This window comes from Ictidomys tridecemlineatus, chromosome 5, assembly GCF_052094955.1.
Source record: "Ictidomys tridecemlineatus isolate mIctTri1 chromosome 5, mIctTri1.hap1, whole genome shotgun sequence".
Lineage (NCBI taxonomy): Eukaryota > Metazoa > Chordata > Mammalia > Rodentia > Sciuridae > Ictidomys > Ictidomys tridecemlineatus.
In genome coordinates, this window is record NC_135481.1 from 18,421,755 (window position 1) to 18,436,068 (window position 14,314).

The following is a 14,314-nucleotide window of genomic DNA, read 5'->3' on the forward strand; positions in this document are numbered from 1 at the left end:
CAACTAGGGAATTAAAGGATCTTGCAGGAGTAAACATAGGGATAGTGAATTTTGAAAAATTCCTAAAGCAATTAGCAAGTAAAAGGACCTATAAATGACATGCTTTCCATGTTTTTCTAATCTCTACTCTTCTGAAAATACATGGGCCTAGTTTGCCACTATAATTTAACTCAAAAAACAGAGAGGACTGAATAGGCCTAACAAAGCCTAAACCCAGCAGACAAAATACAAGGCCATTTAATAATGCCACCTCATGCCAGGAAGAATCAGCTACCTACCCACCCTATTTGGTGAAATTATCTCCTGCTGCTTAAATTATAAAGTTGATGCCCCGTGATTTCTTTGTTCTGTAAAGCTTGAGGGAGACGGGATAATAAGGTATCAGAAGAGGTGGAAAACAGCCCCTTGTTTCAGTGAGTGAGTGAGAGAGAAAGAGAGAGAGAGGGAGAGAGGAAGAAAGAAAATATAAGAGAATGTTAGTTCTCACTGGTATCATTTATAGGCAGTGGGAGTAGCAGCAACCTGGGAGCAAATCTCTGCCTGAACTGGTCTAAAACTACTGCCGTGGGAACCAAGGCTAGTTTGCAAATTTGTGCCCATCATTGTTACAGCAGCTTTATCAACCAAGGCAGGGCCAGGACCTGTTTTTAGCTGTATACACTCTGTGACCAGAGAGTCCTACATTTTCCACTCTGTCACAACCAATGACTAACAAAGACAATCCCTCTTCTCTCCCACACAATGCTACAGAAGTGGAAATATCAGAGCTAATGCAACAGCATATGGGAGGAGGCAGAGAGTTCTACAAGGACAGGACAACAGAGCTCCTAAATCTAAATTCCTCATTTGTACAATGAGGAAACTAAGGCCCAAACTAGTAAAATGACCATTTGACAGGGCAGGAAAACACCAAGGCCATCAAATGGGGCCCTTTCCCCTTGGAATCATACATGAAAGCTAAATTATCTACAGCATAGTGATTAATCCCAAGTCAAACCATAACTGTATCTACTGTACCTGAGTTCATGCATAAGTATCAGGAACACAATTATTTGTTAAAGGATGTTATTAGTAACAAAATAGGCCTGCAAGGATTTTGTTACTGAAATATCAAAAAGATCTCATTTTGAAACAACCTTCCTTGTCTGGCAAGTCCACAGCCTGGTCACCTGTACTGCCAGACTCTGCTTTACTATCCCTGGGAGGGAGGGGATGAGAAGAGGTGGGTGAGAAAGCACAAAGAGTACATACATCTCTTTTCCTTAGAGATTAATCCATTTTGTAATCTGAAACTTAAAAAAAACTGTGACTGAAAATTTTCCTTAGGGCTTTGGGATTTGAATATATGACAGTGGGCAGATAACATAATCCACCAAGGGTATATAAACACATCATACCTTAAAGCACCCCCTGGGAGTAAACTGCTAGGTGGGAAGAATGTGTTGGCTCCTGTTTTTTTATGGGGGAGGGGTAGGAAAAAATAGGTATTGATTTCCCTAATGTTTCCTTTGTGTGGCTGCTGTTGCCATGTGGTAGTCTGTTGCTATGAAGATCTGTGGTGCCAGACAATGGCTGCTAGACTCTTTATGACCATGCTATTGGTAGCATCTTTCTGCAGAAGTTAGGCTAGTGTGCCTCTGGCTAAGCAGCTGAGAAAGCTTGGTCCCAGTGCAGCATTTCTCTCTAGGTGAGTGCTGAGGTGAGACTGAAGGTAAAAGGGCATTAAGAATAGCCTATAAGAAAAGCCAGTAGCTGAGTACCACCTCATTTTTCCAGTACAAATATCTAAAATCAGATATTTCACAGTTCACACACGTATATTCTCCTAACCTTGGTAGTTCCCTATGGTTTATTCTGTTGATTCTGATCATCAACAGAATCAACAGAATAAACCATAGGGAACTACCAAGGTTACCATTTTCATGAAATAAGATTAATGGAGACACCTTTCCCTTTAGAGAGAAGGATAAAGACCCACAGTCAGGATCTGCAATTAGATAAGGATGAAGAATCACTGGGGCAGTTGCTCATCAGAGCTATCAAGGACAAATTAACTTCCTTTTAAGCAAACTGCCTATTACTCTGATAATAAGAAAACAACAACCACAGAGCAAAGAGCGGTGCTCATCCACAATTTAAAGCAGGACCAAATGTTTTCCTGGGTAACAGGGGTCAGAGTATACAGAAGTCTTCCTGGACTATTTAGATGTCATGTCAGCTACTCACCCTCTCTCTTCACCTTCTGACACAATCACTGTTCTTTTCATCTGAGAATACACACACAAACACTACACAAACATTCACTGACAATACTATAGCTACTAATTACACATGGCAATTTAAATTTTAAACCAGGTGTACTGTAGCCCATGCCTGTAATCCTAGCAACTCAAAAGACTGAAACAGGAGGATCACAAGTTTGAGGCTAGCTTCAGCAACTTGGCGAAACCCTGTCTCAAAATTTAAAAAAGAAAAAGGGCTGGGGATGTGGCTCAGTGGTAAAGCACCCTTAGGTTCAATCCCTAGTACCAAAATAACTAACTAACTAAATATCACACAGGTAAAGGTACAATAAGTTCTAGAACATAACTAACTGCAGTTCAGAAATATTTTTACTGTACTACAATGCATTTATAGCACTATTATTTCTTCAAATAGTTCTTCTCAAATAGTTCCAGACATTGGAATAGAAATTAATTTTACCTCTAAATGACAAATCTCTGTGGAAAACTTCCTTTTTTCTACCAAACTGTTAAACTGAATGAGAATTCAGTGTTGGAAGACAGACCAAGATTACTGTATAGATTTTCATATCCACTGACATCCAAGAGAGTTGCACTTACTTCAGCTTCAGAAACATGGTTTTAAGTCACTACAATTTCTTTCTTACTGATATTCTGGTGAAAGAGACCAGACTAATTTCAGAGATGTTATAAAAGTAATTTCTACATGGGATGAGAGGATTAATCTAGATAAATTATTATCAAACTTTTAATTTTTTTCCCAGTCCTGGGGATTAAACCCAGAAACATTTACCACTGAGCTACATCCCCAGTCCTTTTGATTTTTAAATTTTGAAAAAGGGTCTCACTAAGTTGCTGAGGCTGACCTTGAATTTGTGATTCTTCTGCCTCAGCCGTTTTGCTGGGGCTGGGATTATAGGAGTGTGCCACTGCACCTGGCCAGAGCTCCCATCTTTTTTTTTTTTTTTTTTTGATACTGGGCATCATTTAAATAAGGGTTTTCAAAGGAGCCTAACACGTAAGTGATCTAAAAGTAGAAATGCTCTGAGTTGCACCTGGTAGCAGAGATGGGAGCGAGGGTCTGGTATCCCTCATTCCTATGATGCCACTGTGGTTCTCTGGGCTCAGATTGTTCAGGGTATAACTTTTTTGAAAGTATTTGGCTAGGCACAGTGGTGCATGCCTGTAATGCCCGTAACTTTGGAGGCTGAGGCAGGAAGATTTTGAGTTCAAAGCCTCCTTGGCAGATTAGCAAGGTAATAGCAACTCAGTGAGACCCTGTCTCTAAATAAAATAAAAACGGCCGGGGATGTGGCTAGTGCTTAAGCACCCCTGGGTACCCAAAAAAAAAAAAAAAAAAAAAAAGTATATGATGGGAGCCATTATTTAAAAAAAAAAAAAAAAAAAAAAGCCGGGTGTGGTGGTGAATGACACCTCAGCCTCCTGAAGGCTGAGGCAGGAGGATTGCAGGTTCAAGTCCAGTAACAGTGAGATCCTAAGCAACTTAGTGAGAACCTGTCTCAAAATTTAAAAATAAATTTAAAAAAAAAAGTGCTAGGGATGTAGCTCAGTGGTAAAGTACCCCTGGGTTCAATTCCCTGAACTGGAAAAACAACAACAACAATAACAAAAAAAAAAAAAACCAAACAAAAAAAAACAAAACAAAAGCAGCCATACTCACTTTGAAAGCAACCAGGGAAAAATGACACAGGAAACAATGAAAATGATTGTGTATTTCTTATCAGAAACCTTGGAGGCTAAAAGGACACAGAACAGCCATGCACAATGTGTACACCTGTAATCCCAGAGACATGGGAGCCTGAGGCCGGAGAATCACAAGTTCAAGGCCAAATCAGCAAAAACATAAGCAACTGAGATCCTGTTTTAAATAAAAAGTAAAAAGGGCTGGAGACTTAGCTCAGTGATAAAGTACCTCTAGGTTCCATCTTCTGTACCAAAAAAATAAGTAAAATAAAATAAATAATAGCATTCTCAGAGAATTCATAACAACTGAGCTGTTCTAAAAGAATTCCTAAAGGAGGTTCTTCAGACAGAGGGGAAACAATAGGACTTTAAGAATCTCAGGAATGAAAGAAGAGCAACGGAAATGTTAAAATCTGGGTAAAGGTAACAAATTATTCTCTTGAGTTCTTTATGGTATATCTAATGATTGAAAGGGAAAAAAAATTTAAATTGTCTGATAGGGTTTTCTTTTTTTTTGGTACTTGGGTTTGAACCCAGAGGCACTTAACTACTGAGACATATTCCCACTCCTTTTTATTTATTTTTAATTTTGAGGTCCTTCACTAAATCGCTTAGGGCCTTGCTAAATTGCTGAGGCTTGGAACTTGGAATCCTCGGGGCTCAGCCTCCCGAATAGCTGGGATCACAGCTATGCGCCAAGGCGCCTGGCCTGATGGGGTTTTCAATATATTAGATATAATACATGCAGCCTAGTGTTGGTAAACTTTTAAAATAAAAGCCAAGGTCACAATGATAGTGGCAGAGGTACAGAAATCGCTTGATTTTCACTCCACTGCTCCTTCAACTGTATTACAATCTCTTCTGTAAAATATATGCCAAACTAAACCGTATTACCTTTGGCTTTAGTATTGCTATCACAAAACTGAATCCATGGAACCTCCTGGAATTCTTTTTTTTTTTTTTAAGAGGGTGGGGGAGAGAGAGAATTTTTTAATATTTATTTTTTAGTTTTCGGCGGACACAACATCTTTGTTTGTATGTGGTGCTGAGGATCGAACCCGGGCCGCATGCATGCCAGGCAAGCGCGCTATCGCTTGAGCCACATCCCCAGCCCGTCCTGGAATTCTTATCTAAAGTCAGTTTTGCCTTTCTTTAAAATACAACAGATGCCAGCAAGCAATTTTGCCTTAGCAAAAGCATATGTCCTCTTTAAGGCTTTTTTTTTCTTTTTTTTTTTTTTAATTGTATTTAGGGCCCAGGGTTAAGATTAAGCCTTGTCGGCTGGGGTGGTAGCTCAGTTGGTAGAGTGCTTGCCCTGGGTTCTAATCCCTGGCAAAACACACAAACACACACACACACACACACACACACACACACAAAAGATTAAGCCTTGTAAACCTGGAATAGACTTGGTACTTGATATTTTGATTTGAAGTGAGGTAGGCCAAAGTGAAATCAGCTGGAATCAGACCCTTGCATAGTGGTAAAAATCAATCTCAATGAAAACAAAAAAATCAAAACAAAACAAAAATCCAAGGGAAATATTCTGGGTTACACTTAGGTGTGTTTTTCTAGAGAGGCTGAGATTGGGGTATTGGGGATTGAACCCAGGGGCACTTTACCACTGAGTTACATCTCCAGCCCTTTTTATTTTTATTTTGAGAGAGGGTCTCACTAATTTTCTTAGGGCCTCAAAGTTGCTAAGGCTGGTCTCAAACTTCAAAGTCTTCTGCCTCAGCCTTCCCAGTTGCGCCACTGTGCATAGTCCCTTAGGTGTTCTTAACAATCCCAAAGTTGAACCTGGTCATGGATAGATCTTTGCAGAGTTGACTGAATTATGAACAGCTTAAAAAGAGATGGAATCTGCAGGAATTTCAAAATGCTTTCAAGGTGGGCTGGGGCTGTAGCTCAGCAGCAGAGCATGTGCCTAGCATGCATGAGGCCCTGGGTTCAATCCTCAGCACCATGTAATAATAAACAAATAAAATAAAAGCATTCTGTCCATCTATAACTACAAAAAAATTAAATAAAAAATGCCTTCGAGGCAAAATTCAAAATGAGAGATAGGGAGAGTAAAGGAAAAACAGAGCAACACTGGTAGGGCAGGGAGGCAAAACAAAACAAAGCAACCCCCTTCCAGCTCCCCCCCAAAAAAACCAAAAACCAGGAATTACTGCTGCTATGACCACTACACTTGTTCTCAGCAACCTACAGGAACTCATTTCTTTTCTTTTTTAAATATTTATTTTTTAGTTGTAGTTGGACACAACACCTTTATTTTTATGTGGTGCTGAGGATCAAACCCAGGTGTCCTGCACGTACTAAGCAAGTGCTCTGCCGCTGAGCCCCAGTCCCAGCCCTGCAGGAACTAATTTCTACAGGAACCTCTTAGCATCCTCCATTTTCCCCAAGAGGCCAAGCATTCATAGCTTCTTTCTAAGCTGGAAAGTTGTTCCCTTTGAAAATAATAGTTTGCTGGGCAGAGATAGAAGTGCAAAAAGTCAGGTGCAAACACAAAACCTAGAAGCCTAGAATTTTTTTTTTTTTAAGTATTTGTATGTAGTTCTTATGATCAACTTGAGGAATGACCTAGTACTCTAGATCTTACTTTTTTTTGTCCCCCCTTCCATTCCTGGTACTGGTAATTGAACCTAGCTCTTGTGCACTCTAGGCAAGCACTTTATCACTGAGCTGTATCCCCAATCCTTTTCATTTTGAAATGGCATCTCACTAAATTGCCCAGGCTGGCTCTGAACTTGCAATCCTTCTCCTGCCTTATTCTCCAGAGTAGCTGTGATTATAGCCCATCACCCCTGACCCCTGCCTAGATCTTATAGATCTTTTTAAAATTTTTTTAGTTGTCAATGGACCTTTTATTTAATTTATTTATATGTGGTGCTGAGAATCAAACTCAGTGTCTCACACATGCTAGGCAAGCATTCTGCCAATGAGCCACAACTCCAGCCCCCCCCAATCTTATGGATCTTCAGAGAATGATTATTGTAGGAAATCTGTTACTTTAAGATGTAATGGGGACTGGGGATATAGCTCAGTTGGTAGAGTGCAATCAGACCTTCATCAACTGACAATTCAGGTGAAGAGCCTTTGAGGTGTCCAAAAAGAAGAAGGAAAAAAAAAAAGTAGAGCATATCACTATATAAAAGATCTTCCCACAGAATAAAAAGGAGAAAAAAAAAGTGAAGGTAAGTTTTGAAATACGATATGTTAAGTGGGAGAAATCTGATATTAATAGAACTGAAAATCTTATAGTTGAGGACCTTTCTAAAGAAGTTGCTGAGGCAGGCCTTAAACTTGTAATCCTCCTGTCTCATCCTCTAGAGTCACTGAAATTATAGGCATATACCACCATGCCTAGCTCAAACAAATTTATTTCTGATAGCCCACTACAAGTGGCAGGTGTTAAGTTTTTTTTTTTTGTACCAGGGATTGAACCCAGGAGTGCTTTACCATGAGTCACATTCCGAGCCCCATTTTGTACTTTATTTAGAGACAGAGTTTCACCGAGATGCTTAGCACCTCACTAAGCTGCTAAGGCTGGCTTTGAACTCTCAATTCTTCTGCTCAGCATCCCTAGCTACTATGATTACAAGTGTGCACCACCATGTCCAGCCAGGTGTTAAGTTTTGGGGGACCAATGGTGAGCACAAAAATCCCCAATCTCAGAATTTCTAACATAGGTGAAGAGACAGACATTAATAGAAAAATTAGGGTTGGGGCTATAGCTCAGTGGTAGAATGCTTGGCCAGTGTGTGCCAGACCCTGGATTTGATTCTGTGGGTTGGGGTGGGGTAGGGAGTGGGAAGAATTACATGATTATAAACAAAACTGCAAACTGTGAATAAATACTGTGAAATAAAGTCTAGAAAACATTAAGAGTATCTAACAGGTGGCCAAGCATGGTAGCACATGTTTGTAATCTCAGCAACTTAGGAGGCTGAGGCAGAAGGACCACAAGTTTAAGGCTAGTCTTGGCAACTTATCAAGGTCCTCTCAAAATAATAAGAGCTAGGCTAGGCATGTAGCTCAGAGGCAGAGTGCCCTGAATTAAATCTCCCTAATACCACCACCACCATCACCCCCACCAAAAAAAAAAAAAAAAAAGTCTTGTTACTAATGTAGAGACATGATGGCACTCTGAGACCCAGCCTTTCTACCACATATACTTTATATACTTTGACAAGGACTTTGATTCTTTATTAAAAGAATGTGCTGGAGCATTGGGCATGGTGGTGCATGCCTGTAATTCCAGTGGCTTGGGAAGCTGAGGCAGGGAGGATCATAAGTTCAAAACTAGCTTCAGCAACTTAGTAAGGCCCTAAGCAATTTAGCTTGCTTATTGTCTCAAAATAAATAATAAAAAGGGCTGGGGATGTGGTTCAGTGGTAGAGTGCTTGCCTAGCATGCACAAGACCCTGGGTTCAATTCCAAGCACTGCAAAATCAAACAAACAAGCAACAACAACAACAACAACAACAACAACAACAAAAATCCAGGAGAATGAGCTGGATCACACAAACTCATTGTTATCAAGGGATCTTGATTACCTATTACCTGCTAAGGTACCTTTGCATTCCTATTTCATTTTATTTTTTAGTTGTAGTTGACACAATGCCTTTATTTAATTTATTTATTTATATGTGGTGCTGAGGATTGAACCCATGGACTCGAATGTGATAGGTGAAGCTCTACCACTGAGCCACAACCCAGCCCTCATTTTTTTAGGCTTATGAATTTCCAAAACAGAAACACTGTTCTCAGGGCAAATGAAACTTAAGAAGTCTGACTGGATGGAAGGCTTGGACAACAGCAACTTACAGCAAGCCAAAGACTTGGTGGATGTCTGAAAATAAGTCTATGTAAACATTTCCCTGGGGCTGGGGATGTGGCTCAAGTAGTAGCCCGTTCACCTGGCATGCGTGCGGCCCGGGTTCGATCCTCAGCACCACATACAAACAAAGATGTTGTGTCCGCCAATAATTAAAAAAATAAATATTAAAAATTCTCTCTCTCCCTCTCTCTTAAAAAAAAAAAAAAAAAAAACATTTCCCTGTTGACTCAGCCCATAAAAATCTATATTAAGTTGACAGATGCATGAAGTGGTACGGGTGGCTGGGCAATGAGGCAACCAATGGGAGGAAGGAGGTGACTACACTAAATGTTAAAAAAGACAAGAGCTGAGCAGGATATGGTGGTATACAGCTGTAATCTCAGCCACTTGGGAGGCTGATGTGTAAAAATCACAAACTCAAGGCCCTCAGCAACTTAGCAAGACCCTGCCTCAAAATAAAAAATAAAAGACTTGGGGTTGTAGCTCAGTGATCAAGTATCCCTGGGTTCAATTTCCAATACCAAAATAAAAAAAAAAAAAAAAAAAGGAAATGCAAAAGCTGCATCTTCAATGAGCCAAGATTAATTCAATTTAGAGTGAGTGTTCTCCATTATCTTGACTTTCTCAGCTGCCATTTTATTACTTTTTTCTTAAAGCCTGAACCCAAATTTCATCTATAACCTAAATCTCCCATATAAATGATAGAGGGAGCGGGGCTGGGGATATAGCTCAGTTAATAGAGTGCTTGCTTTGCTTGCACAAGCTCTGGGTTCAATCCCCAGCACTATGGGGGTTTGGAGAGTGTGGATACAATCTGAATCACAATGCCAGCACCTATTAAATGATTGTCTAAATACAAGGGCCAACACTGTTGAAGAATTATAAAGGGAGATAATTAATTTAACAAACTGGCACTGGGGGCTCAGGATACAGCTTGGCAGTAGAGTGGTTACTTACTTGTGATTCCCAGCACTGCAAAAACAAACAAATACTGGCATTGGAAATCTCTATAAATGAGATTCTGCTATTCTGTTTGGTTTGCTGCCATCCTATGGGTATTGCTAGCAGACCTGTTGACACAGGAGACTCCTTATAAATACCTGGCAATATTTACAGCAATAAGCCCTTATTGGCTGCTTGGTAGAAGCAGGTTGAGAAGGAGTGAGAAAGTCATATACAGGACTTACCATCTTCTGTTTCCTGCCACACGATGCCTTCGAGGTTGACACTGGTTCCAGGTTCACAAGGGCCCAAGCACTCAGGCTCTGTGGCTAAAGCCACATCACATGTGTTGACACCAACTGATCTTGTCCGAACCATAATCTGCTCACAGGGAGATGAGATGTCATTATTGACCACTGGCACCAAAAGGTGCAGAGGCAGCACTGCTGGTGTGGAGACAGGGGACTCCATCTGTGGGGGAAGACAAAGCAGTAACTGAGTTGTAGCAAGATTATTTAGGATAAGTACCTTTCAGTATTTAATCTAGTCCCACATGCTTTGCTGCCAGAGTACAGAGGCTCTAAATATTAGACTGTGGTCCTTCCTTTCAAGTTCTAGGTCATGATTCCATTACAAATTTGTGGTTTAGATGAGAACACCAACAAACAAACTCATACCCACACACACACACACACACACACACACAAACCATACCCTGTCCTAGGAGAAGCTCTATTTATTTTTTTCTTCCCCCCTCCACTCTTCTTTCATACTCTCTTTTTTTTCTATTTCCTTTTCTTTCTATCTATCTATCTATCTATTTATTTAATGGTGCTGGGGATTAAACCCAGGGTCCTGTGCATGTGAGGCAAGCACTCTACCATTCTATCCCCAGCCCTCCTTTTCTTTATTTCTGTAGTACTCAGATCAAACCCAGGGCCTCACACATGCTAGGCACATGCTCTACCACTAAGTTATACCTCCTGCTCCTCTATTTCTTATGAAAAACCTTTCTCATGAACTGTGCTTGGCTAAAAATGGTCTTTTGTATGTTGTATTTTTCCTATTTCATTTAAAAGTCTCCAGTGGAAAAGAATTAGTGCCAAATTTCAATAGCAGAGCAAATAAAAGACTGATGTGAAAGACCCAGCTTTTCAGGCATATTCTGCTACCACTATGCTTCCTACCAATCTATCATTCACCCAATCTAACATTCAACAGTCATTATATTAGTTAGGTATAAAAGCCATGAATACAGATGGGGATAAAGAGAAGAAGAAATATCCAGATTTAGTAAAGCTATAACTCCTAATGATTCTGGAGCTTTAGTACGACTAGCTAGAAGGAAATTTACTTAAAAGATATAGGAGAGTTGGGATTAATCTGATTGTGGTGGTTGGTTAATGAGAATGGCATTTTGGAGTAGGACTCTAACATCAAATCTATTTGTGAGGCTGGGCATAGTAGCACAGACCTATAATTCCATTAATTCAGGAAGCTGAGGTGGGAGAATTGCAAGTTTGAGGCCAGCTAGGGCAACTGAGTGAGGCCCTAAGCAATTCAGTGAGACCACCATCCAATACAAAAAGGGTTGGGGATGTAGCTCAGTGTTCAGGCACTCAGTCTCCAGAACTGTCCCCTGCTTCCCCCACCAATCTCTCTCTTTCTCTGAAATAGGAGGTACTAATACAAATCCTGAAGCCAATCCACAGCAATCCAAAGCAGTCTGATTACACATACCTAAACAAAAATGTTAAACACCAGCAATATACCTCTAAAACTATAACTTCTCACAAAAACATAATTACTAGGTTCCAAGAAGAATAAAACACTTCTAGAGATAACATAAAAGTTGTAATGGAGCAGGTGATGATCCCTTAACTCTTTCATCAGACATAGAAAATGGGTCAAGGAGTGAGATTCTTGGAATTCTTATCAAAGACTTCTGAACTGGAAGTGGTGACACAAGCCTGTAATTATAGCTTTTGGGGAGGCTAAAGCAGGAGGATTACAAACTCAAGGGCGGCCTCAGTAATTTTTAGAAAGACTCCAACTCAAAATGAAAATTAAAAAGGATTGGGGATGTAGCTCAGTGTGAGAGTGCCCCTGGTTCAATCTCCAGTACCAAATGAAAACCAAAACTACATTTTTTAGTCAGATTAATTATAGTCTTTGAATAGAAAATTCAGGGAACTACAGATGCATTCACAGTCCAAGCTGCTAGACAGCTTTGCAATGGAATTCTGATTCTGGGATAATTTACTGCATGACCACCGGAACTCCCTCTCCTCCAAACACACACCTTTCTAGCCTTGAAAACTAGTTTAGAAGTGGAGGTACGAATATTGCTTTCTTTACAACTGGCTCCGACTTGCTAGCTTAGAAAGTCACCACAAATGAAAAATTGAAAAACACAACTTAAAATAAATACTTTTAGCTAAGCACAGTTAAATTATTAATAAAAAATAGAGGAGCTGGGGGTATAACTCTGTGGTAAAGCACTTGCCTAGCATGTATGAGGCCCTGGTTCAATCCCTCACACCATTAAAAACAATACAAAACAAAAAAGGCCATTTTTTTTTTTTTTTTTTTTTTGGTACCAGGGATTGAACCCAAAACAAACCCGAGCTTGTTTTCTGGTTCTGTCTCACAAACAATTTGTTGTTGTCCTTGCTGCTGCTGCTGTTTTTGTTTTTGTATTTACTATCTGACATATAGTGCCAAACACCTTAAAGTCAGTCCAGATTTTTCTTAGCTCCTTTCTTTCTCTCAGGCACTTCAGCTAGGTTATTCATGGCTCTTAGACATAATAGCATATCTTCCTCCTGGGAGGTCAAGAGGAAGATATGCTATTATGTTCTAGATAAAGTCAAGCCCCCAATTCTGCCCTTGGGAAATCCAGAAAACAACATGTAAGTTGGAAACCCCAATTACTTTCAAACAGTATGTCTGGAAACTAGAATGTAATCAAACACATGAAATAGTTACATTAATAAAATATTATGGACTGGGATGTAAACTTTGTTATAGAATATTTAAAGATAATAGATCACTAAAAAACCTAAACCATATGAGAAACTTATTAACATTTGTACACCAAGACTACCCTTTAGATCACAGAAAGTAGAGTTAGAGATCTTTATATGAAAATAACTTTATCTCATTATTTACCTAATTAAAAATATATTTTGAGGTACGAAAAATGAAGACATCCACCTATGGGTGTGAAACTATGGGTTTCCTTTTATTTTGTAATAGAAATCTAAAAAGAGATCATAAAAGAAGTATAACAGTGTTTAATTTAATTACAGATCCAGCTCTGCTAATTACCATTTAGTCATATCTATAATATATATTAAGCCATAAAGCTATAGTGCATCATAAGCAACTATGTGATATACATTTAATAACCTAGTCTGCTTTACAGGACTTCATATTCTACTACTAATTGCAAAAAACATAGACGTATTTATTACTCTTCAGAAGAAAATAAAAAACAGAAAAGCATTTATTTTGCTATCTTTCTCATATGCCTAGGACATAAAAGCAGACTGTCAGGAGATTGATGCCAACATGGAAAAGAAGGAATAGTAATATGAAAAAGTTAAGGTTATTAAATACCTTAAGGTTAAATACCTGGTTCTGGGATAATTTACTGCATGACCACTACTCTATCTATAATTCACCTCTCTCTCCCCCAAACACACACCTTACTAACTATAATAACCACACAAATTAGGCCAATTCCCAGTCTCTGAAAAGACTGTCACCATGCCTCCTGGGGCTCTGCCAAATAGGGAGGTAAACAACAAGACAAACAAAAGCCTGAAAAAAGACAAAGTACTTAAAGAGAAAACCTCTGGAATTTCCCAACAGTTCAAGTCCTTTATGTTTTAATGATACGTATTTTCAATTCAACTTCAGATATTAGTTTAAAAGCAACTAGTAGGGGCTGGGGATGTGGCTCAAGCAGTAGCGTGCTTGCCTGGCATGTGTGCGGCCTGGGTTCGATCCTCAGCACCACATACAAACAAAGATATTGTGTCCGCCAAAAATTAAAAAATAAATATTAAAAAAAAAGCAGTTAGTAGGATCTGAGTATTGATAGGCATGTAATAGAGAAAGAGACTAAGAAGAATAAAGAAAAGCCAGAACCATTAATCTTTCAAGAAGTAATTATACACTGATTTCAACTGACTCTCATACATGAGAGACAATGATGGAGAAAAATCTTCAAGGCTACAACATAATTTTAGGAAAGGGATTAGTGACTGATGCCTGTAATCCCAGCAATTCTGGAGGCTGAGGCAGGAGAATCACAAGTATAAGGCCAGACTCAGCAATTTAGTGAGGCCCTAAGCAGCTTAGTGAGACCCTTGTCTCAAAATAAAAGGGGTTGGAGATGTGGCTCAGTGGTTGAGTGTCTTTGGGTTCAATCCCTGGTACCAAAAAAAAAAAAAAAAAAAAAAAAAAAATTGGGCTGGCTATATACTTGTTAATCCCAGTTTTTTATTGGCCACTTAAGTAATCATTATTTACACCCAAAATGTAAGACAATGAAGATGTAAAAATGAAA

General features: G+C 39.3%; 1 protein-coding gene across 5 annotated transcripts in view; it reads right to left on the reverse strand.

Annotated features, from left to right (window-relative positions):
• Znf609 (zinc finger protein 609) overlaps positions 1-14,314 on the reverse strand; it is a 226,295-nt gene that overhangs the window by 76,644 nt on the left and 135,337 nt on the right. For all 5 annotated transcript variants that reach the window (XM_078048886.1, XM_078048890.1, XM_078048888.1 and 2 more), the window contains one exon: positions 9,984-10,209. In XM_078048886.1, coding sequence (XP_077905012.1) covers positions 9,984-10,209 — 226 coding nt within the window. The remainder of the gene's footprint in view (positions 1-9,983; positions 10,210-14,314) is intronic.